Below are 27465 nucleotides of genomic sequence, written 5' to 3'. Positions count from 1 at the left end.
ATAATGCGGCAATTACTGATATTATAAGAGTATGAATTATATTTATTATATTCAAAATTTATTATATTTATTATATAAGGTGTCCTAGACCATCCGTACGTCTCTTTTTTTCAAAACCTAAGCATTTTAGAGAAAAACGTTTTGAACAAAAAATGTATGGTTTTGAGGGGAACATAAGATGGTGTCATTGGTTTGACCTTGGATGGCATCGTTAAGGTCAAGTCAAGGACACCTTTAATTTCTTAAATGGAATTTCCTATTTTTTATTCCATATTCTTATAGCTTATGTCGAGTGTTTCCAAAACACTATAATAAAGTATTTTTCATTAAGAATTTTTTGAGTTATTTTGTATCTTGATCTGACATTTTAGTATAAAATATAAAATATCTCGAAAATTATTTAGTGTTCGATAATTGTATCGTAATACTTTTATGTACAGATTAATAAGATGAATCAAATGGTGTAAAGAAAAAATAAATAATTGTTATAAAAAAAATATATTGCAAATAATTGCATACATTTTTTTAAAAACAATTATTTTCTGTATATCATTTGATTTATCTTATTATTCTGTACATAAAAGTATTACGATACAATTATCGAAAACTAAATAATTTTCGAGATATTTTATATTTTATATTAAAATATGTCAGATTAAGATACAAAATAACTCAAAAAATTCTTAATGAAAAAATACTTTATTATAGTGTTTTAAAAAGCTCTCAAGATAAGCTACAAGAATATGCAATAAAAAATGAAAGTTTCCATTTAAGAAATTAAAGGTGTCCTTGACTTGACCTCAACGATGCCATCCAAGGTCAAACCAATGACATCATTTTATGTTCCCCTCAAAACCATACAATTTTTGTTCAAAACGTTTTTCTCTAAAATGCTTAGTTTTTGAAAAAAAGGGGTGTATGGTCTAGGATACCCTGTATTCAAAAATTCTAGAATTCCTCAAATTTTTTTCTTTTCCGTCTTTTCGCGTTAAATTTAATCATTTCAATTTAAAACTATAATACATCAATCTCTGGCGCTTCAACTCTTATGCCATACCGTTGTGTAATTGCGAGGTTTAACGTCCCGATTTCAGGGTGTGGCAGGACAGCCGGGGGAAAGGGGGTTGCCCGGCCCGTTCGGGGCGAAAGGTGACAAGGGTGATATTGGGATAATGGGGCCGGAAGGTCCCCAAGGTCAAAAGGGCGAACCGGGTCGCGACGGAATTCCCGGCGAAAAAGGCGCGCAGGGTCCGCCGGGACCGCCTGGGAAAGGAGAATTCTCTAGTTATGACGTAAGTAAATTACCACCATCGCCTGAATATGATCTGTCATGCTGAACGGCTGAAAGCCGAGTTAAAATATTTTCATCCACGCTTCCTCCGCAAGTTTGCACCGACCATTTTTGCTTACCCCGCGAGATTTTCTTTATACCCATTATTTCCGGCGACAAGTTGCAATCTGCATTAAAAACTTTTGTCCCAGATTCTTTTTCTTTTATTATCTGCTTTCTATTATCATCGACTTACTAATGGCCGCGTGAGCAACAGAAATGAGGACGTGATATGATTGTTTATGAGAAACTATACTCTTTATTAAAAGATCTGTGGTTTTCTTTTTTTTCAACAACGTATCCCTAACTGATATTAAATAGCCCGTGTGACTTGTATGACAAAATATCTACATATTTAGCTAATGATTATTGTCATTATTATAAAAAATTAAAAACTTGATAAATTCCACTATAATTGCTTAATGATAAGCAAGATAACGAAAAAACAAACTGAATATTCCGTAAAAATGGTGGTTTCTGCTAAATATAGCAGCGATATGGAAATAGGAAAATAGGAAAAGTGGAGACTGATGCGATAAAATGTTAACACGAGGGATATGACATTGAGGAATTCTCGCTAGGAGAGGAACATTTATTGTGTACGCGATTACTGCGAAGTAGCGGAAATTCAAGTGCGCCCGACCGTACGAAGTCGTCGCTATAATAAGCAGATAAGTATCTCCATTCAAGAAATTTTCATTATCCGGCATATGAATCTAGCTCAGTCGCTATTATTCGCTATTTTCCCGAAACGGACACGCGGCAACGAGAAACTCGGATGGAAATGGAGACCGTATCTTTTTCCGCGGAGAATCGTCGGGCTTATTGTCAAAAGTATGCCATTTAAATATCACATTTGGTACCATCCATCGTGCATGAACTCAGCAAATTATCCCAGTTCTCATTTCTTATTTATACTTTCTTTACTTATTATTTTTTATTACATTTCTTATTATTTTTATTATTTTTTCAAAATTTTTTTTTAGATATTTAATATCTTTATATTTTGATTATTCCAAATCGACTTTTCATTATTTTTCTGCCGCAAAAATCCATTGAAATTATTTATAAAATAAAAAAAAGTTAATTAAAAATATAAGAACTTAATTTTTTTAATTATGTTAACAAAAAAATAATATTATATTTTCAAAAATATAAGAATTTTAATTTTCTTAATTATGTTAACAAAAAAATATTTTGATTATTCCAAATCGACTTTTCATTATTTTTCTGCCGCAAAAATCCATTGAAATTATTTTTAAAATAAAAAAAAGTTAATTAACAATATAAGAACTTAATTTTTTTAATTATGTTAACAAGAAAAATAATATTATATTTTCAAAAATATAAGAATTTTAATTTTCTTAATTATGTTAACAAAAAAATATTTTGATTATTCCAAATCGACTTTTCATTATTTTTTTGCCGCAAAAATCCATTGAAATTATTTTTAAAATAAAAAAAATTAATTAAAAATATAAGAACTTAATTTTTTTAATTATGTTAACAAAAAAATAATATTATATTTTAAAGAAGATATTACATTATAAAGAAAAATAATATTATATTTTAAAAAATAATGGGGGAAAAAAAACAAATTTTGTCTTTTTTTCATTATATTTTAAAACAAATTCTTTTTTACTGTTTTTTTCTATTAGAAAAAATGGTTTTTTTTACACCTCTTATTGTATGTATATAAAAATTACTTGGATGAACATTCTTTCAAGTATTTTTGAATATTTATATAAGAGAAAATACGTGCTGAATTTTGAAGTTATTTTTTTTTCTAAGACTCTAATTTTGATTTTTTACGATAAAAATTCAAGCTGTTTATTTGACAAATAATGCAGCATAAGTTTTAAATGTGCAATGAATTTAATCCAGAATTAAATCGAGAAATGCGATTAATAATTATGTCGATTATGTATGTATCCATACGTCATTTTATCAAACAATAATCAGATATTACATTACATTAAGCCAAGCATGTATAAAGTCTCGATATTCTCATAAAAGAATGCGAGTATCAAATTTATGTCCGGTTATCGAGAAAATGGCAGTATTATTGCAGTATCATCCACACTGTCACACGTTTCGAAGTGCATGAAAATGCACTGCTCCCTTGTGCGGCTGCTTTTACGTGTACCGGAACGACGACTACCAGCGATCCTACTTTCCTCTCCGTCCGTCGCAGAGAGGACGACGCGACAAGAAATTCGTTGAATGGAAATGGAACGCGTATCGCCCCGCGGGGAATAAGAAACCGTGCACGTAATAACGGCCAAGTTGTAAGTCCGACCCTCAACCTCCTCCCTTTTCTCGTCCACGTACTCTCGTTTCCCTCGTTGCGCCTTGTCTCTTCCTTTCCTCTCTCTCTCTCTCTCTCTCTCTCTCTCGTCGCAATTTGCTCTGATCCATTCTTAACAACGCGGTGAGTCTCGCTCATCTTTTTCGCCAGCCGCGAAAAGTAGTTGTATGATCGCGCTGACAGGTCGGCGATATTAAAACGGTGTAACGCATGCAAGTGCATCTGCATGCACGCCCGATATCGATGGCGGTAAAAATTTTAGTGAGAACTCTCTCCGTATGAGCGATGTGCTTCACGCAGGAATGTCACATAGCTCGCGAGAAATACCGGAATTTTTCCGGTTTTTCCGATAAATAAACTAAGGCAAGAGTGCCTTGCACCCCGATCTTGCGCAACGGAGCGTGGTTGCAGCATTTCCGCTTTTCTTCGCGGCTACAACGTTTTAAGGCGTACGAAAGAAAACTCGATTGACGATGAAGAAAATAGAAAAAAGTAAGTTGAAAATTGTGCAAATTGGAAATTTGCACATTGTTTTCTCATCATTTTATTTCGCTCACAAAGCAAGGATTTTTCAATTTTCTTTTTCTCATACAGGAAGATACTTCAGAATTTGCGAAAGTTAGAACGTGTACAGACAATTCTTCAAAAATTCAAAATTTTAGAAATAAAGAATTCTTTCACCAAATTCAATACCAATTATCCTTTAATAATACTCTATTCAAAAAAAAAGAAAAAAAATTAGAAGTTAAAAAAAAATTAATTTAGTATCTCAAAATTTGTGAAAATTAGAGCGATATATAAATATTTCTCAAAAAATTCAAAATTTTAGAAAAAATAAACCTTTTTACCAATCCTAACATCAAATTCAATACCAATCAACCTTTAATGTTACTCTGTTTATATAAAAAAATTTAATTTATTATCCAAAAATTTGCGAAACAGAGAACGTGTACAAACATTTCTCAAAAAATTCAAAATTTTAGAAAAAAAGAATCCTTTCACCAAATTCAATACCAATTATCCTTTAATAATACTCTATTCAAAAAAAAAAGAAAAAAAATTAGAAGTTAAAAAAAAATTAATTTAGTATCTCAAAATTTGTGAAAATTAGAGCAATATATAAATATTTCTCAAAAAATTCAAAATTTTAGAAAAAATAAACCTTTTTACCAATCCTAACATCAAATTCAATACTAATCAACCTTTAATGTTACTCTATTTATATAAAAAAATTTAATTCAATATCCAAAAATTTGCGAAAGTTAGAACGTGTACAAACATTTCTCAAAAATTCAAAATTTTATAAAAAAATTCAACGCTTTCAGCGATTCTCACCATATTCAATACCAACCATCCTTTAATGATACTCTATTGATTTTTAAAAATTTAGCCCAACATTGCAGAAATTAGAGGTTGTACAATGTACATTCCGTACATACATACACACATACACACATATATATATGGATATTTTTTTTTTAATATGATTTTTCAACGTTTTAAAACATTCTCAGCACATTAGCATAGAAAACAGAAAAAAAAAAATTGTTACGAAAACAAAACTTCCTCTATGAGAAAGCAAAAATAGTATACATATAAAATAGAATATACATATATATATATATATATATATATATATATATATATATAAATTAAATAACTGTATTACTTTTTACTATTCTGTTATGAATGTAATTAATATGACATATAAACATTGATATAAAAATATTACTCAGTATGATTTATTTCCTTAAAAAAAAATCCCCAAGTTTCTTAAAAAATTTTCAATCCCTTCATTTTTCCGACATTCCATCATTTTCAGCGTCCCGATTATCTTTCGCAATGTTTCCGATTTTCCATAACAACTCTTTCGGGGGCAGACACACTCTCCCTATTTCAGTAACGCAGCAGCTATCTCGCGAAACAAGTTAAATCCACTTAAGATTGATATTCCGCGCTGTCAAAGTCAGCGGGGAGGTCCAATTTCTGAAACGCTCTTCCGGCCACGGGTGGGAAAAGAAATCTCCGTGCTGTCGCGGGAACGTAACGATCCTGTCGCGTCTCAAACCGTCAATTTACCCCGTTGTCCATCTCTCTGTCTCTCATGTCTGCGCGTGTCCGTCCGTGTGTGTGTGTGTGTGTGTGTGTCCGTGTGTGTGTGTGTGTGTGTGTGTGTGTGTGTGTGTGTGTGTGTGTGTGTGTGTGTGTGTGTGTGTGTGTGTGTGTGTGTTGTGTGTGTGTGTGTGTGTGTGTGTGTGTGTGTGGGTTTGGGTGTTTAACCGTTTTCGCATTTATCGTGAAACGCTTTTCGCGTTTTTCGTGCGCCGCTTCATCGATTGACGATGGAGAAAATAGAAAAAGTAAGTTGAAAATTGGTGCAGGTGGAAATTTGCGCATTGTTTTCTCATCATTTTATTTCGCTCCACAAAGCAAGGATTTTCAATTTTCTTTTCTCATACAGGAAGATACTTCAGAATTTGCGAAAGTTAGAACGTGTACAGACAATTCTTCAAAAATTCAAAATTTTAGAAATAAAGGATTCTTTCACCAAATTCAATACCAATTATCCTTTAATAATACTCTATTCAAAAAAAAGAAAAAAAAATTAGAAGTTAAAAAAAAATTAATTTAGTATCTCAAAATTTGTGAAAATTAGGCGATATATAAATATTTCTCAAAAATTCAAAATTTTAGAAAGAATAAACCTTTTTACCAATCCTAACATCAAATTCAATACCAATCAACCTTTAATGTTACTCTGTTTATATAAAAAAATTTAATTTATTATCCAAAAATTTGCGAAACAGAGAACGTGTACAAACATTTCTCAAAAAATTCAAAATTTTAGAAAAAAAGAATCCTTTCACCAAATTCAATACCAATTATCCTTTAATAATACTCTATTCAAAAAAAGAAAAAAATTAGAAGTTAAAAAAAATTAATTTGGTATCTCAAAATTTGTGAAAATTAGAGCAATATATAAATATTTCTCAAAAATTCAAAATTTTAGAAAAAATAAACCTTTTTACCAATCCTAACATCAAATTCAATACTAATCAACCTTTAATGTTACTCTATTTATATAAAAAAATTTAATTCAATATCCAAAAATTTGCGAAAGTTAGAACGTGTACAAACATTTCTCAAAAAATTCAAAATTTTATAAAAAAATTCAACGCTTTCAGCGATTCTCACCATATTCAATACCAACCATCCTTTAATGATACTCTATTGATTTTTAAAAATTTAGCCCAACATTGCAGAAATTAGAGGTTGTACAATGTACATTCCGTACATACATACACACATACACACATATATATATGGATATTTTTTTTTTAATATGATTTTTCAACGTTTTAAAACATTCTCAGCACATTAGCATAGAAAACAGAAAAAAAAAAATTGTTACGAAAACAAAACTTCCTCTATGAGAAAGCAAAAATAGTATACATATAAAATAGAATATACATATATATATATATATATATATATATATATATATATATAAATTAAATAACTGTATTACTTTTTACTATTCTGTTATGAATGTAATTAATATGACATATAAACATTGATATAAAAATATTACTCAGTATGATTTATTTCCTTAAAAAAAAATCCCCAAGTTTCTTAAAAAATTTTCAATCCCTTCATTTTTCCGACATTCCATCATTTTCAGCGTCCCGATTATCTTTCGCAATGTTTCCGATTTTCCATAACAACTCTTTCGGGGCGATTCCCCATTTCCTCCTTCCATCCACCATTATTCCACTATCCACTTCCTTTCCATTCCATTCTTCCTCCACCATTCCCTCTTTGTCCATCCATTCCATTTCCACCATTCCTTATTTATGCTCCTCTCTCTCTCTCTCTCTCTCTCTCTCTCTCTCTCTCTCTCTCTCTCTCTCTCTCTCTCTCTCTCTCTCTCTCTCTCTCTCTCTCTCTCTCTCTCTCTCTCTCTCTCTCTCTCTCTCTCTCTCTCTCTCTCTCTCTCTCTCTCTCTCCTCTCTCTCTCTCTCTCCTCTCTCTCTCTCTCTCTCTCTCTCTCTCTCTCTCTCTCTCTCTCTCTCTCTCTCTCTCTCTCTCTCGTAGAGGAAAAGCGCGGCGACGCGCGCGCGGAAATATAGAGCGGAGGCCATCGCATCGTCGCGCTTATCGGACCACATCGCCCCGCTTTATCCACGACACAAACCCGTGTGATGCAGATGCGTTCGCATACCGTTGAAAAAGATCGGTTCGGTGACGCAATATTTATCCCGCCCTCATATACTCGGCTACGAGAAAGATCGTAGGAAAAAAAAAAGAAAAATGAGAAAATGCAGAGAAATGCCCCCCCCCCTCGCGTTACAATTCTCAGTGGCACATTTTCAAATGTTACACCGGAGGGGAAAAAAAAAATTAACAACCCCGGGCAATTGTTGAGGCGTCTCGCGAAAAATCTCGTTACTCTCCAAGCTGAGAGCGCGAAGAACAGGAACCGGAAGCTCTTCTGTCGCTGCAATCGTAGATGACATAAGATGATAGTAAAATTAATATACACTTTGATTTTACAATATATTTTGCGACGAGCAAATCCAATAAATGTAAAAACACTAGCATGCCCTCAAGGTTTTTCGATTAAATTGTATCGTTTTTTGTGAGCGCCAATTTGATATGTCCAATATCATCCATGGCGTTTTATTTTTTTAGAAACACAAAAGATAATATGGATGTATCGAGTTATGATGCTCTCAAAAATGATTTTATTTAATTGCTTCTAGTTGAAACAAACCTTAGAAAAAAGAATATTGATATTTCCACTTTAAAAATATAAATATTCCATTGCTTCTACAAATCTCTCCTCCTATATACAGGCTGTTTCACAATTAAATATCTTTAATTTAATTTTAAATATGAATTTAGGATCTCAAAACAAGAAAAAATTTTCTTCTGGAGATACGCTCTTTTGTTTTGAGATATTTACATCTAAAGTTACGGCTAAATGATAAATTTATTGCACGATTGTTAATACATACTTATTTCGATAACTATATATGTCAATTAATTTTAAAGCGATATACAAACATATAAAAAAAAAATTTTTTTTAATAAAATAAGTAAATTTATAATATATGTTAAAGTTTTCATATTTTCTAGTAATAAAATAATTGAAACACACTATTAATTTATTTATTATAACCTGATAATAATTTCATAAATAATAATAATTTTATAATAAAAATATATAGTCTATATGTCTTAAATAAAGTGTTTACAAGCATATCTTCAGAGTGAAAATTTTTTCTTCTTCCGAGGCCCTAAATTCATATATTAAGTTAGGACATTTAATCATGAAACACCTTGTATAATTTATTCCGCTGCACACACAACACCTATAACGGTGGAAATGATAACTTTGCGAATTAGATTATACCATCCAGTGTATACGCGATATATTCCGCGCTGTGGCAATATCGGTTATTTGGATACAAACTAAAGGAAACATACGTCTTTACGAGGTAACAAAACGGTAAGCTTCCAGCTTTTGCTCGGGAGTTGAGGAAAACCACGAGTCGCGGGACACACAACGACCTACATCGTCGGATATGCACGTTGTTGCTTGCAGGGCGAATGAGAATACGCGTTGACAATAGGGATGCGCCGTTGCTTAATGCCCGTTGGCGCCAGCTGTATTCCATTGATAAAGATCCCCAAGAAGCCGCACGTATAGTGTCCAAATCGTTATAATGTTCTAGATTGTCGGTTCCAAACGCGACGCTCTTCACGTTTTATTAATCTTATCCCGCGACGTCATTAATCCACTCGTCATTAAATGCAAAATAATTTTTGAAGGACTTTTTGGAATATTCTGACAAAAAGATAATAATTCTAAATTAAGGAAATAGTATTAACTACATTAATCTTTATCTTATATACACATATGCGGTTAAAGAATAAAAATTATAAGATCAAAATAAGAGATAAATTTGTTTGGTTATTTAATTAAATTGTTTTTTTTTTTATATTAAGTGACATTTAGGCATGCGTGTAAAGAAATTCAAACATTTAGTTCAAAGTATAATTTTTTTAGGAAATATAACTTTTAAAAAAATTAAATAAAAATATTATATCAACTATACTGTGAATAAAAATAAAGCTACCTAAATAAATTTTTATAAAGTCCACTTTTTTCTCCATTCAGTTACACACTTTTATCGAAAAAAATTATTTTTGATATTTTCTCCAATATTGCACCCAATTTTATCCTTTCGTACCGTTATAATAAAAACATTCTGTAACAATTTTCGAGATTTAAATTTTTATAATGTTGCAAAATTATAAAAATTTCACTTTAAAGATCACTTGTATGTCAAAATATCCTTTAAATCATCCTACAATTTTTTTTTTTTTTTTTAACAAAGTAAAAAATATTCTAAATTTAAATTCGATATGTCAGATTCATATGATTACATTCCATTTCTGTCGTGTTATTTTCAGTAACAGATTTTTTTCTCTCGATTAAAAAAATTTAAAGTTTATTTTTTTCTGAAAATATGGAAAAGCCAATATTTTCAGATAATTAGAAATGAAAATGATATACTTTATTAGCCACGAAAACATTTTTATAGTTTGAAGTATTAAATTATCTCAAATCAGCTAAAATATTATTTAAGCCTTTCCTAACAAGTTTGAAAGAGATACTTCAGTCTTATCTCTATATTTTTATAAATATAGTAGCATCTTAACTCGCATGCTTAATGCATATTAATTATCCCAATTATTATTATATCAATATTATTAACAATTATTCTAATTTTGATTATTCTGTATTATTTTGATGGCAGCGCATTTAAAATCTCTTTTAATATCGCATGGGAACAATAAAATCACTGAATTTCGTCAGCAAACAACTTAATCGCGTTATCAAAAACAATTTCAATTACGTACTCAAGGACCGGGCGATCGATCGCAAAGATCGACGCGAAACTAAAATGGAAGAATTTAGAAGGCAAACACGTATTGGGAAGAACAAGGCAAGAAATATTTCACGGTAGGATCAAAGACCAAAGCCTGTCGTCGAGACAGTTCATGCAAAGACAGACACACACACACGCATGCCGGCAACGGTTATCTTACGTGACCTCTCGTCCTGCCTCACCAGTCCTCCCTCCTAGAGTGTGCAAGAGCCCGATTTCCCCGGGGAATACAGAAACCAATTTCTAGGCTGTGCTACTGCATGCACCGGCTAGGTAGGAAGGAAGGCTCGGAGATGCGCTCGAGTGTTGCATCCTAGTACGTCGTTGAAGACGCGAAACGCTCGATCGAGTTGCCCCGTGCGTGCATTGAGATGTTCGCGCGCCGATATCGGTTCGCGGCAGATATTTCCCAGCCAATTCACCGCGGCTCACTATTTGAATGAACAGAAGCAGAGTAGAAGAGAGGAAATTCGGGAATCGTATTAAAGCCGTGGAGAACTGCTTTAAAACAGAAGCCGATTTATAGGTAGAAGCAGAACTCCATACGAGTGAGGAGTGTCATCGAATTCCGACGAAAAGATGTATATATTTTATGCCCTACTTTTGTGATTTGAAAAGACTGATAAATTTTACCTCGAGCGAGGTTTCTCTCTCTCTCTCTCTCTCTCTCTATTAAATATTAATTGTATCTGTAAACTTGATTGTGTATATTGTGTATTGAATATATACGCGTGATATTAGTATTAAATGTGTGTTAATGAATTATGGAAGCAAACATTGTTAATTGAATCAATTAATGTTGTTGGTATTTGTTGAGCACATAATATGAAATTGTTTTTGATAACGCTTCATTTATTGCGAAATAAGGTAATATAATGCGAAAATAGTTTCGGTAAAATTTATGAAGATAAAAATTCGTAGACACGTATATTGATGTAGCCGAATACAGAGGATGAAAGAGAAGCTGTACATATATATATATATATATATATATATATATATATATATATATATATATATACATATATCGCCATTCTGTCAATAGTCGAAGAAGTCTAAAAGTTTCAAACTATTTGCGAGAAGCTCTGAATGGATATGACGAACGATGAAACGAACGGTGGCGTTGATATATAGATATACAGAAATCGCGGCGACATGATGATTTATAGCGGAATGCCATACTAATGCGAAAAAGAGAATAATCGCTTTCTAGAAAGCAGATGATATAGAAAGAAAATGTTAAAAGAAATTATTTTCTGCACGAACGCAATTCTCCATTCTATTCAATTCTTGCACATTGAATTATTGATTAATAATATAATTAATTTTTTCTTCTTTGCTTCCTCATTGAGGAAGCTTTGTTTTGGTGACAATTTTTTTTTCCAGTTTTCTATAGCAGTGTATTTAAAATGTTCCAAAGCGTCGAAAAATCATATTTTTTTTAAATGTCAAAATGTATGTGTGTGTGTACGAAATGTGCAATCTTTAACTTCCGCATTTTTTAAGATATCAGGCTAAATTTTTTTAAATAAGTAGAGCATCATTAAAGGATGGTTGATATTGAGAATAGATTAAAGAGTTTATTTTTTTTGTTTTTTTAATTTTTTGAGAAATATCTATACACGATCTAACTTATATAAATTTTTAAATATTGGATTAAATTTTTTTACATAAATAAAGTATCATTAAAGGATGGTTGGTATTGAATTTGATAAAGATTGATGAAAGAATTCACTTTTTTCTAAAATTTTGAATTTTTTGAGAAATGTCTGTACACATTGTAACTTTCGTAAATTTGGAGATATTTTCTTCTGCTGTGGAAGCCAAATTTAAAAAACTCGCTTACTTTAAGGAATTTAAGCTTTGTGAGCGAAATAAAATGATGAGGAAGCAAGTTTCTAATTTGCATAATTTTCATCTCATTTGCAAAATTATCTGAAACGAGAAAATATATTGTAAAATAAGAGATTTATAAATACTACAATATGTTACGATTTTTAATACAAAATTGATTTCAAATATTTAGCGTAGTACGTGCAATCTTTTTGAGAAAAATTTATATTTTTAAAAATATATAAACTAATTATCCTTAATTATAATTATCTACATATTTTTATCTATATACATATATGCATACATACCACATTCTTTAGAAAATCAAAACGTTTTTTCATTCAATAAGAGAACATTTTCTTTTTTACGTTTTTTTGCATGTCTGAAAATCAATTTTACGTTTGAAAGGATTCAAATCACAGAGCGAGCGGAGGAAACTCGTGCATTTAAGAATAAAATTTACACTTACGATTCTATCGGCGAGATTCGATTTGCCGAAGCAATCGTGAATCACGTGCCATTGACGATTGTTCACGCAATAATCATTTGCTTCTAATCAATGGCAATGTAAACGCGCAGACGGCAATGTCGGACCGGCCGCGAGGCTCTCAATTTCGCAACGTTATTCCAACAATCTAATAGGGAAATTTCGATTATTATGCGCATGCAGCCTAGTTGGAAACCTCGAAATATTTATAGGGTGAGTACGGACTGGAGCATTCCCTGATTGCACCGCGAATACCTTTCCCGATACTCGGCATTCCCCTCTCAAATCATAAGATGCCAAAAACAATATTCATGCAACTTCAAATAATTCATCATGAAACTTCATTAAAATTAATTCTCATTATTTAACATAATGTGGTCGCTCATTTGAATCCTCATCGGATCTAGACGGAAGGAGGTATCACGATGAGGCCGGGACTCCCAGGACAGAAAGGTGAACCAGGCATCTCAGGGAATCCTGGTCCTAAAGGTGAGGCTGGAATACCAGGGTCTAAGGGTATCAAGGGCGAGCCAGGACACAAAGGTGCCAAGGGTGACCATGGGAAGGACGGTCCCAGAGGAATTCAAGGTTTCAAGGGTGAACCAGGCGCAGCTGGTGCACCTGGTCTGCCTGGTGCACCTGGCGAGAATGGACGACCGGCGGAGAAGGGCGATAAGGGCGACACAGGACCCGAAGGCAAACCGGGACCTCCAGGACCAGCCGGACCACCTGGTGGTTCATCGAATGGTCCCGGTGAGGTAATCATAGGGGATCTAGGTAAGCTATCTTAAAGACTTTTCCTCAAAGATGTTTCTTTTTCGTAAACAATAACAAATATAATTTAATATTAAATTATTTATTATTTCTTGTGCATCTCGTATCTCTTTCTGTCAGTAATCTTTTTTATAAAACATTACCCGATTGTTTTATATAAATTATTATTTTATTAATCCTCAGCTACAATAAAGCCAAATTGAAATTAATAAGACACTAAATAAAATTACCTAAATAAATATTGCTATAATTCGTGGCAAGAAAAATATTCAATTTTTTTATTTATGTTTCTATTATTTAGCCTTAATTATTTTTTAATAAAAGAGACACAAATCTTTAAAGACATTAGAAAGACATAAAAGTCTAGAAAGAATTTCGATTTTTCTACTTTTTTCAATATTTTATACAATATTAGAGACATATATGTATGCGATTCTGTATCGTAACAACTAAAAATTATAGGCCATTATTAATAATATTTTTTTACGATGAAGAAATTCAATATCTATTGTACCAAGATACCAAGGATGACAATATATAACGTTGGAAATATTATTTAATTAAGGATTCGGCACAAAGGGCGACAAAGGAGATACTGGAGCGCGCGGATATAAAGGAGATAAGGGCACGAAGGGCGAGAAAGGCGATAAGGGTGATTCTGGTCCAGCTGGTGTTCCCGGAATAAATGGTATTCAAGGGCCTCAAGGAGATAAAGGCGAACCTGGTAAAGACGGGATATCAGGATTACCCGGCATACCTGGCTCTAAGGGCGATAGAGGCGAAAGAGGTCCTCCTGGAGCCACTACCATTGCTAATTCCGGCGATTATATCACTATCAAAGGCGAGAAAGGCGCGGAAGGAAAACGGGGTAGGAGAGGGCGACCTGGACCGCCCGGTCCTGTGGGTCCTCCCGGCAAACCAGGAACTATGGGAGAGATTGGTCTACCAGGATGGATGGTACGCATATTCTCAATTCATATTATCTCACTTTATATTACGGTAATACTAATTATGCGACAATAATTACGTGGCAATATTGATGTATGATTGTTGATAGTAATTAATATTATTTGTATAATATATAGCCATTGTGTCATAACATAATACGCATTAGAATTCCATATTATTAGCAGTAACAAATGCGTACCGAGAAAATACACATCATTCATGTTCCATTATCTTGAAATGTGTTATTTTTAAACAATGCTCTTTTTACTTCTTTTACATTGCCAACCAAAGAACACGATGAAGGTGAGCCTTATTATAATAAAAAGCATTGCATTATGCATGCATTAAATCGTATCTGTTTTGCTCAAACATCATACAATCTTTTTCATTATTCTCTGAATGAATAATTTCTTATTGTATATCCTTATGAGATGAAAGATTTAATAATTAGAAATTAAATAGTTAAATAAATAAACATTTATTATAAACGTGCACATGAAAAATAGATTGCTAAGCGTCCGATTTCGATAAAATCGAATCTGTCCGCACTAATTAAAATCTAAACGAGCGATTCATCTGTCACTGTCTTCTGCAGGGTCGTCCTGGGACACCTGGAATTCCGGGAAGTATCGGACCAATGGGACCCAAGGGAGAAAAGGGGGAGCCCGGCGCACCGAGTCCTTACGGTGTTACCGTCGGTGTAAGTATAACTTCCAGTTTCCCGACTTAGTATCAGCCGTGTAAATTTCTCACGCGCGCTAACTTTACATATAAATCTAAGTGCCCGCTAAAAAGTGAAAATCAAGAACGAAAAGTCAAACCGTAAATTGCTTGGAAATCTCACCCTAAGCGACTCGTCAGTCATTCGTCCAGAAACAAAGAGAACAAGAAATCCCTCTTTTGTTTCAAAGAGAAGAAATGCAAATATAAATAATAATTTTTTTGTCTCTCTTCTCCCCTTCCTTATAAATAATACATAAATAAAAAATATATATATATTTTTTTTTCTGCTACTTTAATTTGCCAGAGCGAACTGAGAGAGGGAGAAGAGAAACAAAAAAATTATTATTTTTATTTCCTTTGAAACGAATATACACTCTTGTAAATGAAAAAAATACAGAAATCTTTGAACAACAGGCGGCGGAATGCGAGTGATGGAAATTAATGTAGAAGTGCATCTGGCGTGCGTGCATGTTTTTTTTTCGCGTCTTCGTCGCTGGATTTATTCGTTGCGCCAAACAGAAATTTTCTCCGCCGCGACGCGAGTGGAGTTTCGCGAGCTGTCACATCCGACAACTGACAAATAACGCATACTGATATGGCGCCTCGCTTTGCTAGCGAGCTCGTATTTGCTCGCAACGTATTCAACCGGACATATCCGAATATAATAATCCTTGTAAATGTTACAACTCTTTCAATATTACAAAGCATGTAAAACAAATCAACAATTGCACGCCGAGAAGAAGTAAAAAATAAATAATTTTATATATAAATAATCAAAATTTTACAGTTTTTTACGGAACTTCTGAACGAAATAATAATTTAGGACTAGATTTTTAGTCGAGTTTGTAAAATTAATTTTTTCTCGAAATAGAAATTCTTAGGAAAAGCCTTATTAAATAAAAAAAACGGAACTTTGCTTTTCCTTTAAATCTGATTTCATTTACATCGATTTTATTTGAAGAATAAGAATTTGATCTGGAGATTTAATTTTATGTTGAAAATTAAAAAGAAAGACGACAAAAAGTTTTAAGAAATTTTTAAAATGTTTTACGTTACATCTCTGAAGAATTTTTTTTACGCAGAATTTCTAACAACATCATCGTTAAAAAATCGCAAAGATCTGGCGAATGTAATAAAAAGAAATCTTTCTGATGGAAATTCCATAAAATTACAAAGTATAAATAGATAATAATAAATATCGTTCAAGATATCCATCATTTTTCTATGAGCATAATGCAACATTGATAACGAAAAAGATAGATTATTCCTCAAGAAAAAGCGATCACATGGTCAGGCAACAGAAAATTCCGATATCGTATTCCCACATTCAAGAGGATGTCTCTCGCGCCTCTCCAGCATATAAACCGTCTCGGCTAAACATCTGTGAAAAAGAACGCAACGAAGGAACGTTGACAGAAAGTCGACGTGATACGCCTAAGCGATCGTTGCATCTTATTCTTCAGTATTTCCGATAAATCAATCGTTCCTGCTTCTGGCAATACTTTACTACTTGCTGATTCTCTACATACCTATCATCTACTTGTCTGTCAAAAGCGATAAGAAGCGTAAGAATACAGCAGCTTCTTAAATATATCGATACGTCTTCATGAGAAACTATCAATTGTTAAAAATATCGTGAATCTATATTTGCGTGTTTAAATATCTCTTTTTAGATCAAAGGCGATAAAGGAGTCGATGGTTTTCCCGGAATTCCTGGCCAGCCGGGAAGAGAGGGCCAAAGGGGACCTCCAGGACCACCTGGACCTCCTGGACCACCGTCCCAAGGGAAATACATGCCAGTTCCGGGACCTCCAGGTCCTCCTGGACCCCCTGGTCCGCCTGGATTGTCCTTAATCGGACAGAAAGGCGAACCCGGGATCGGTAGAAGTCACGTTTTCGGTGAAAGGGATTATTACGGCTCTAGACAAGGTAAAAATATTAAAAAGTTTGATGACAATTATTATAATTCGGTAACACATATGATAATCTACAATATCACTGCTAAAAGGAATTACAACTAATTTTAATTAAGATGCCCATTCGAATATTATATATTTAATATTGCAAATCAATCCTTTTAACAATCCTTTTTTTTAATAACAAAAATACCTATCCTTTAAATCATTTAAATATTATTTCGTCGAGCACGCACTTTATTCCCGAATACTTATAAATTTAATTAAATTTCACACTCGCATACCATAAGGACCCAGAAGTAGTCTGGACGAATTGAAAGCTCTACGTGAACTCAAGCAATTGAAAGAATTAAAAGAGCAATTAGGTATGTTAGTAATGTGAAATTAAAATAATTATGCAGCGCCACCATCGTTCTTTCGAATGCCGTGTAATACATATACATTAATTCTTAATTATTTTCAATAACATTTTCTTCAAGGAGTTGTCACTGCCGCTACAAGGGGGCCTTTAGAAAGTACAACGAAAATTGTGCCAGGAGCTGTTACATTCCAAAATACTGAAGCCATGACAAAAGTAAAGTTTTGCGAATCATCGTTTCTTTTCACGTTTAAAATACCAACCTTTTATCATTTTCTTTATTTGAAAATTACAGATGTCTAGTGTTAGTCCAGTTGGAACTCTCGCTTATATCATAGACGAACAAGCTTTGCTAGTCAGAGTTAACAACGGATGGCAATACATAGCAGTCAGTATTAACATTATTATTGCACATATTTATTATTGCAAATTTATGCACAATATTTAGCATTATAATTATTTATAAATTTACTATGTAGCTCGGATCACTTTTGCCCATCACAACGCCAGCACCCCCAACTACAGCACCGCCACCAGCAAATCCCCCCTTCGAAGCGTCGAATTTGATTAACCAAATACCCGTGAAAGCTGACGGAACGGGGGTAAGTTGATAACTTAAGTGACAGTAAAAGTAAATACGTTTAGAAATTAATTGTATTAATTTCGAAAAAAAATTCGCAATTTTTTCCATGCTGCATAGTGGTATCCGCGAATGGTGAGATTGTACCATATTTAATTGAAATTTTTCGTCCGTTTCCATTCCCAGAATATAATATGTATTTTTCATTTTTTCTTTTTTTAAATTAATATCAAGTCTAATAGAATAAATAATTTTTTAAATTCAAATATTTGTGAAATTTAATCAGTGTGCATCCGATGTGATGAAATTTGATTGTGATTGGGAATACTTATTTCATACGAATTATATATATTTCAGTTGAGAATGGCTGCATTGAATGAGCCATTCACTGGAGATATGCACGGTATACGAGGAGCAGATTATGCTTGCTATCGACAAGCTAGGCGAGCAGGCTTGAGAGGTACATTCCGCGCTTTCCTCAGCTCTCGGGTTCAAAACGTCGATAGTATCGTCAGATTAGGAGATCGAGATCTGCCTATAGTTAACATAAAGGTAATTACAACGAAAATATAATATTTATTTATTATCGTGTTCGACGCTTTCTATCAAATCGAATATTCTATTAAAAATAATCGAAATTATTTAGGGCGATGTGCTATTCAATTCTTGGAAAGAGATGTTCAACGGAAATGGGGCGTATTTCTCTCAGAATCCCAGAATCTACAGTTTCAACGGGAAGAACATTCTTACCGACTTTGCATGGTAAATATATGGAAAATATATTTTTTTCAATGCGAAATATATTAACTTACACGAAAATTAATTATAATTTACAAAATGACAAACTAATTAAATGTTCCCAAATTTGCGAATAGTGTTATTTATCCAAAAAGGAATATTATTTCCGGGAATCCTCTCAATTTGATTTTTTTACTGAGAAAAAGAATACTGCAAATCACTATGCGCTACAATCAATAATTTTCGAAATATCGATGTTTCAAAATTTTAATTTTTTTCGAGAAAAATATTAAGATTTCAAAATTTTTAGCAAGAGATTATTTTCATAGGACTTTTAGTCAAATTTTTTAATATGACAAATTTCAATTTTTTTTTTGTTTTTTCAACAAATAAGGTTTCAAAATTTTGTAATGCAACAAATTTTAATTTTTTTTAATATATCAATAATTCAAAATTTTTGCATTGTAATACAACAAAGGAACACTAAGAATAATAAAGAAAGTAAGAATAATAAGTAATAATGGTAATACTTAAAATAGTATAGATTTAATATAGATTTATTTCTTGAATTTTGGATATTGAATTTTTTTCCAACCCCCGAGATGAGAGTGCAGGAGGAGGGGCAGAGCCTTTCTATATAAGCATATAATCTGCCTATAAAATGCATATAATTTTTCTATATATATATATAATTTTTCTACATATATATAAATAAATGAATTTGCTAAGAATACATTTTATAAAATATACATATGTTGTTAGAAAATTATTATAAATTGTGGCGAAAATATTGCTGTAATTATGCGACTTTTAAAGATCGATATCTCGAAAAGTATAGTTGATTGCACATTGCACTCTTCTTCTGATAAAAAATTCTATGAAAATAATATCCAATTGAAGGGTCCCGGAAATAACAATCTTGCCTTTATCCAAGATAAGCGTTTATTAAGATTGATCATTGAATTGACTTGGTCCCCCGTATTTCAGGCCTGAGAAAATCGCATGGCATGGCTCTCACAAACTTGGCGATCGGGCGATGGACACTTATTGCGACGCCTGGCACTCGAGCAGCTCAGATCGCTACGGATTGGGCTCGCCATTGACTGGCGGCCGGTTACTGGAACAAGTGCGATACTCGTGCGATAATAAATTCGCGCTGCTTTGCATCGAGGTGACGAGCGAAATAGTGAGGAGACGGCGGAGCGTCGACGATCAACCGGAAGACGACGTCGAGATGACAGAAAACGACTATGCGGAATATTTGGAAGAACTTATGCAATACTGAACACTCACTCTCTCTCTTTCTCTCGATTATCACCGTCACTTGTAATGCGAAAACCAAGCCGTCATATCGATATAATACATATCGCGAAATAATAACGCGCGAGCAGCAACGTCTCATCTTATTTCCGAGATTCTATATCAAAGGTATATAATTACTTCCGTCACGAGTACACTAACCATCCGCTTCAACCACATATCTCAGTTCTCTTTCTTATCTCAATCCTTTCTAAAGATAAAAAGAAGACTGATCGTCTAGATATTCATTCGTCAGTGTTTCGAATATTCCTATCAGATACTCAATTTATCAGTCAGTTTCGAGAGTTTCGATCGTTCGAAGATCTCTTTGTGAAGCCATCGCCGCTCAACGTTCGTTAAGCGTATCCCTTCATCACGATTAAACGTCCAAAAATATTTATAGGTCATCACATGAACGACGTGACCTCGGACATACGCGTGCACGATTCGCTAAGGCGTAAAAAAGCGTCTAGTTTTTTTCTCCTTCTCATTAAACACACACCAGAACATTACAATATCCATTCGGCAATTTTTAATTCATCAAAAAGCCAGAAAAATTCAAATGAATAATTTTTACAATTTGATAGTTTGTATCAAAGATCGAGGACTTGAATTCGAAACGATATTAATTTTAAAAATCAAAAATTTTCGGGAAAGAAAATTAATTTGTTATATAATTTATTTTTTCTATTTTTTTTCCTTTCTTTATTTTACATATAACTTATATTAGAAAACGCATATATTTCACAATAAAATATATTTTTTTATTAATTATAATACTTTTCAAAAAACTATAAATATGAATATTGTTATGAGGCATAATTTAAAATTTATAATTAAGAATTTAAATATGATTCTTTTTCGTTTTTACAATAAAAAAAAAATTAAATTTTCGTATCATACTTTTTCACATTAGATCGAAACAATTTAATTTTAATTTTTCTGAATTTAATACAGTTTGGAATTCAAATCCCAAATAATTCATCTAAATCTCTCGTTTCTGATACTCTAATATAAAATAACTGACATAATTATACATGCCATTAAATGATTAAAATACAAATAATACGTTTGGCACACGAGCGTTATGAATGCAGACTATACCATTTATAAACAAAAAATAATTACCTAACACTGCTAAATAAACCTAAACGAAGTTCATACCCGCGCGATCAAGTTGCATTTACATTTTAGCTGATACATATTGAGTGTGTATGTTAGATATAAGAGACACATCGATTTAAGGAGTTTCAGACGACGGCGAGTCGCTATCGAAGATTTATGCTCCGTGTATTAACAAATAGGTCAATAAAAATGAAAAATTATTTACTTGTCAAATCACACATCGATCGTTTTCGGGATAGCTTCCATAATCGATTTATTTATAAGTCTTGAAAGAAGAATGGTCATAAATATTTTCAAAAAATTGAAAACTATTATTTATACAGGGTGTCCCAGACTTAAACCGATAAACTTCAGGTGGTTATAAAAGACACTAAAACAAGCCAATTTTGCCAATAAACCCGTGTCTGTAAATGAGTCGTTTTGGCACTAGAGAAAGTTTAACAAAAGAATCTCGCGAATCCGAAAATTCTGTTTTTGATGAAACTTTACACTTAAATGTAAAGGAATAAAATAGGTGAATTTAGAAATTTTCAGTTGCGACTCATTAACGATTTTAAGAGATAAAATCGCTCCTTATATAGAGCGATTTTTTGTTTTTTGCTTTTTTTTCGATATATCACGAAAATTATTCAGATATCAAAAAATGTTTTATATAAAAGTTTCATAGTAAAAACATCTCTATTTAACCACATCAATAAAATTTAGAAAAATTTTTTTGCCTTTGCTAGTCTTTGATTTTCTTGATGATCTTCATTTGCGGACACAGGATTATTGACAAAATTTTTTTGATGTTCTTTATAACAATCTGAAGTTTGTCAATCTAATTTTGGGACATTCTATGTATACAGGATGTCCGGCGTCAATCACATCACCCGTCGTGTGCAGATAGAGCAAATAAAACTGAGAAGAAAAGTCCTGTACCATTTTTTTCGATAACGCTTAATAGAAGAGTTATTATTGAGTGAAGTCTGGCAATTCAGCGCCGACCTTTAGCTGGACACACGTCAATGAGCCGCGCGTCTGACATGTGTGCGTGAACGCTCAGCTGTTTACAGCGCGTCACTGATGTGCGCCCGGCTAAAGATCGGCGATGATTGGTCAGACTTTACTTAATAATAACTCTCTTATTAAGCGTTATAGAAAAAAATTGTACAGAACTTTTCTCCTCAGTTTTATCTGCTCTACCTGCATACGAGGGATGATGCGATTGACACCGGACAATCTGTATATAAAAAAATGAAAACTTACGACTTCATTACGATTTCTTTTCTTGAAATGAATATTCATACATGCACTTACCAAATATCCTTTGATGTAATCATTAACTTCGAATTTCATATTTGATGCAATATCTCATCCGATCCATACATCCCTCATCAGTTATTCTAAAAACATATAAACAAATAAAATTTAGCAAAGCTCCATAATATTGTTATGCAAAAAACAGCTATAATAATAATTTATATATCTCTTATTCGCGTACGAGATATTCTTTTCTCAGTTATTTGTACAAAATTTAAGAATTTTGTCTAGCGTTACACCGAGCATAAATCGAATCTAAGTCAGTGTCTATAACTCAAAGGAGAGGTATACGTATACTGTTAACGTTAACTTAATTTATTACAATTATTACGTAGAGACCGCAATCATGAAACTATCACAATATGTATACTTAGGTTATCAACAATGCTTATTAGCGTATATTTCCTACGTACATGCATACGTGAAATTTTTTAAATGTCTGTAGTAATTCGTGGCATCCAAAAACGTGATTATTGATGTCTTACTATATGAATTTATGCACATATCGGAGCGTATATGTATATGCATTTTCGCGCGCGCGCTTAATTTCATATCTTAAGGCATGTACACAATCCATGTCACGTGTGTGTCAATCGATTGTCCTTCGATATAGTTTGCACTGAAAATGTTTCGTTTCCAAATTTTGTATTATTTGTACACTTTATTATTGTCTTTCTAAATAAAAGAGGAAAAGGAATCTCTTTTCGAGTTACGTCTCCTTCCTTTGCTTTTTTTAAATATTTATAAAAGTAACATACAATTGTAGAATCGTAATTATTATAACTTGAATATTCGATTAATGACATATTTGGATATGAAAAATTGATAAAATGTTCGATTTATATTATTTTATATTCAATTTAATAATATATTATTATTTAATTTTCTTCCAATTATTTTAAAACTTAGCGCATTTTTTCTGATATCTTTATATGTTATATCTTTTATACCATCTTTTTCCATTTATTACAAAAGTTAAGTAACAAAAAAATAGTCTTCGCTTTGCAACTATTATAGTAAAATGCCATTTTTGTTATCAAACTGATATTTTTTGTTATCAAATTGATATTGTATTATAATAATGCAAATTTAAGCAGAATAATTGAGGATTAATGGTTTTATTGTATCTATTTAAATTAAAATATATGTCTGATGCAAGGATTGACAATTTTATTACAAACGGGAATGTTATCATACAGTTCTTATGAACGGTTTATTGTTACAATTATATTTCTATCGTTAAATAAATTAAAAAGGGATATTTAAGATTTGAGCACTGTTAAAGCTTCTGTATATTTTAAACCTTCTAAAATGTAAGCTAAATTCTCGACCGACGCATCCTCATCCTCTTCTGCCCATATTTCAAGCATAGTCTTGCATTGTTCATATGGTGTTGTTTTGCTTTCGAAAAAAGCAATCTAAAATGGATATTGCAAATGTTAAGATTCCATTATTAACCCGTTAAATTATATTATAATAAAACATTATATACCTCCTCATTTGTATAACCAAATTTCGTCGCTAATTTTTTCCAATCGTTTTTCAGGTTCTCCGATAATTTTCCTACCATCTCTGGTGTAACTTTATTCAATTTTCTGGCTTTTATATCGGCGCTCTCAGAATCCTGTTCACTGTCCTGTTTCAAGACATCTTCGTTAAATTCCTGATCGTTAGATTCTGACGGCGGAGTTTCTTCGGTTTCCAATTTCGTGTCAGACTGTGTTTGCTAAGAAACATGATCACAAAAAAATCAAGATTGAACATATTAAAAAAAAAAAAAATGAATATTGGATACTTACTGGACGATCTTTGGCAATTTTTTTTATCATTGTCTCAAGATATTCAGGCAATTTGTTTATAGGATAATTGCCATGAACGAAGAAATGTGGACTTCGTCTTGCTAACAATCTTAATGCTCTCCAACCAAAATTACCATCATTCACTTTCCTGTATAGGAAATATACAAAAATGTTAATAATTTCAATCAAAGCAGATGTAAAACAAGTATTTACTTGTATTTACTTGTATTTATCATCAACCATAGCAGCAGGATCTAATTCCATAATGGCATCTTCAAAGTATGTTTCTAAAGACGGGAGGAAATCTCTATCTTTCGATTTGCATGCCTCAAGATTGTTAGGACATAGATTCCACAATTTAGTAAGTTCTGGACTATCAAGAAATAACGTAAGTTTAATTACTTAGTCTCACGAGGATACTAAAATTATCTAATTCTTTCATACAGAAAACTATTTACTTTCCCATATGATATTTGCCAACGGCTTGCGCATCCCTAATTACATCACCGATTCTCCGTCTCGATCTCTTCGATTTCCGCGGTTCTTCGTCACTACCGATGACATCCGACGCCGGTCTCTTGAACGGCGGACAACCCTCATTTTTCCACGCGTTCCAATGCTCCTCACGTTTTAAGATGTTTTTCACGGTCTCCGCAAACGAGGGTCCGTCGGGCGGTGTTTCAGTTAATAAAGTGTAGACTTGTTCTGTAATAGTCTTCACCCATTCCACCTGATCTGGTTTGAGTTCATGTGTCTCACTTAAAAACGACAAACATCATAGTGCTTTGATAATGTACATCTCACGAAACATTTAATTTAAGAAAAGCAGACCTTGTCTCATAGCCACTGGCAAGGAAGCTTTGGAAAACAAACATTGTTTTATGACTATTCAGAAATACTGTACTATTGTCATATTTACTAAATTGCTCGATTATTATCGAACAATTTGTTAATTTAACAAAAGGAAAAAGCTTATAAATTCGTCAAAATATTTATTGCATTAGTGCATAAAATACTTACGCCTTGAATTTTACAGTGCTATTCAGATACTGGAAAAGAATGAGAAATTGCAGCAATACATATCGTCTGAAATTGGAGTCAGACAGCTGCAATTCTAGTAATTTCTGATTAGTCAAATATTTTGCAAAATAATGGGTTTCCTTGTGAGAACCTTCCATTGAAGAATCCATCTTTATACATGTTGTAGGATAACTACGCTGTTCCTCCAATTTAAAAGATGCAAATGCCGATAGCACATTAGAGGCATGCTAAAAATATATATATATATATTAGTATATCATCTGTAATGAAAATCTGTATTACTGATTGCATAGAAGATATGAACTAACAGCTGAAAAAACTTTCCAGTGCATTTTGTTATAACACTGATTTGGATTCCTGAAGAAGTCTTGCAGAGCCCAAAATTTTCTGTATAAATTATAATCAATTGGTATTTTATTTTCTAACTTGTCATCATCTTTAGTTATTTGTTCTAGATCATCCCCTTCAACTTTTTCTGAGCCAAATTCCGTATAATTATCCAAATTAAATTCACTAACAATATTCAAACCCGATCTCTCAGAGAAAGGAAAAAACTTTGCCAAGAACAGTAAAATTCTGCCGCAAAATACAGTTTGCTGTGAACGCGACAGCCTCCTCAACAAATCATTGCACATTCTTAATAAATTATTCTTGCAGGCAGTGAAGAACAGATCCTCCTTCCATACAGTAACATTGTTCTCTACGAAGGTGAACAATTGTTCGCATTTATCCAGGGTCATCGAATCGAAAATATCACCCAAGAGCATAACTGGCATACTCGCTGTCGCCAAATCTTTCCTGCATAGCTCTATGCAGAAGGTAATGTACAATTCTAGAGAACGAACGTTCCCCGAAACGTTTTCTGTCAAAATCACCAACAGAGTGTCTCGGAGCGCCTGATCGATCGCCGCTTTTCTGTCGCCATCGTTCGCGCAGCGTTCGATGCATTTCTTTTGAAACAACGAGACATCTGACAGCTTAAAATATTGTTGCAAATAATCCTGAAGATGGAAAAACAAAACAATACATTACAAATACATTGCAATTCTATAACTTTAAAGTCGAAAAAAACAACGTTATAAACTTGTTATTATTAAACGTTTTCCACTCACACTGTAATCTTTTCTCAATATTTCGAACGTCGCCATTTTTTATACATTCACTGCCATAAATTTTTATTGAAAATTGCTTCCATTTATTACATATTATCACTCTTTTCAAAATAGTCCAAGAAATCGAGACGTTACCAAGCGTTACTTTAGTTTTACGTTGTGTTAGATTAGGTTACAGGTTTACCAAAGCAACAACGATACGACTATTGAAGATGCATACTCCTAGTTAGGCTGCGGTCCGAAACAAACTTACAGCGCTCACGACGTTTTAAGATATAATTTCATGTGCTGCAAAATTCATGCAGCAGAGAGGTCACGTGATCAAAATGGACGAATCAGCGGTCACACTGTCGTCATTCATTTGTCCATTTCGATCACGTGACTTCTCTGCTGTACGAGTTGCATGAAATTGTTATTTTTGAGTAAAATCTGGCCAATCAGCGCCGACCTTTAGACGGAAGCTTATCAGTGAGCCGCGCGACTGATAGTGTCATTAGTGCCTCATCGATGTGCGCCGGCTAAAGATTGGCGATGACGAATCAGACTTTATTCAATAACAACTTCATTATTAAGCATTATAAAAAAAAAATGGTACAGGATTTTTCTTTTCAGTTTGACCCAATCGCATCGAATGACATAACATAGCGACACATCATACATGGGCCTAATATTATAGTTAAAGTACATATTTTTTTTCTTTTCCAATTTTTAAAAATATCAATTTAATCTTTTCTTTTAAATTTTGTTTGAACATTCATTATCAAATATCTTATCAGCTATTCTTACTTTTAATTTGCAGGTCTGATCGGATTCATAAACTCCGTCCAGCGTGA

General features: G+C 32.7%; 2 protein-coding genes and 1 pseudogene across 8 annotated transcripts in view; 2 read left to right on the top strand and 1 right to left on the bottom strand.

Moving 5' to 3' along the window:
• Positions 1-23377, top strand: part of LOC126857720 (collagen alpha-1(XVIII) chain) — a 296284-nt gene extending 272907 nt beyond the window's left edge. For 3 of the 6 annotated variants that reach the window (XM_050607420.1, XM_050607416.1, XM_050607421.1), the window contains 14 exons: positions 1095-1292; positions 13101-13130; positions 13325-13694; positions 14257-14648; positions 15235-15339; positions 17036-17291; positions 17569-17643; positions 17758-17852; positions 17932-18024; positions 18116-18238; positions 18337-18351; positions 18574-18768; positions 18863-18978; positions 19942-23377. In XM_050607420.1, the coding sequence (XP_050463377.1) occupies positions 1095-1292; positions 13101-13130; positions 13325-13694; positions 14257-14648; positions 15235-15339; positions 17036-17291; positions 17569-17643; positions 17758-17852; positions 17932-18024; positions 18116-18238; positions 18337-18351; positions 18574-18768; positions 18863-18978; positions 19942-20239 (2361 nt within the window). In that variant the 3' untranslated portion in view covers positions 20240-23377. The remainder of the gene's footprint in view (positions 1-1094; positions 1293-13100; positions 13131-13324; positions 13695-14256; positions 14649-15234; positions 15340-17035; positions 17292-17568; positions 17644-17757; positions 17853-17931; positions 18025-18115; positions 18239-18336; positions 18352-18573; positions 18769-18862; positions 18979-19941) is intronic. The other 3 variants (XM_050607418.1, XM_050607419.1, XM_050607417.1) reach the window with 3 other exon arrangements.
• Positions 1-27465, top strand: part of LOC126857744 (fatty acid synthase-like) — a 124538-nt pseudogene that overhangs the window by 94119 nt on the left and 2954 nt on the right.
• LOC126857735 (THO complex subunit 1) lies at positions 23829-26864 on the bottom strand. 2 transcript variants are annotated; one of them, XM_050607449.1, is made up of 9 exons: positions 26633-26864; positions 25829-26521; positions 25500-25747; positions 25311-25337; positions 24938-25237; positions 24703-24852; positions 24480-24627; positions 24173-24406; positions 23829-24098 (listed from the first exon to the last, which is right to left on the bottom strand). In XM_050607449.1, exons 1-9 carry the CDS (start codon positions 26666-26668, stop codon positions 23943-23945), a joined length of 1992 nt encoding a protein of 663 aa, XP_050463406.1. In that variant the 5' UTR covers positions 26669-26864; the 3' UTR covers positions 23829-23942. The 2 variants fall into 2 exon arrangements, with proteins under 2 accessions (XP_050463406.1, XP_050463407.1); XM_050607450.1 differs by lacking the exon at positions 25311-25337.

Source organism: Cataglyphis hispanica, chromosome 22 (genome assembly GCF_021464435.1).
Source record: "Cataglyphis hispanica isolate Lineage 1 chromosome 22, ULB_Chis1_1.0, whole genome shotgun sequence".
Lineage (NCBI taxonomy): Eukaryota > Metazoa > Arthropoda > Insecta > Hymenoptera > Formicidae > Cataglyphis > Cataglyphis hispanica.
This window is presented reverse-complemented; position numbering and strand designations above follow the sequence as displayed.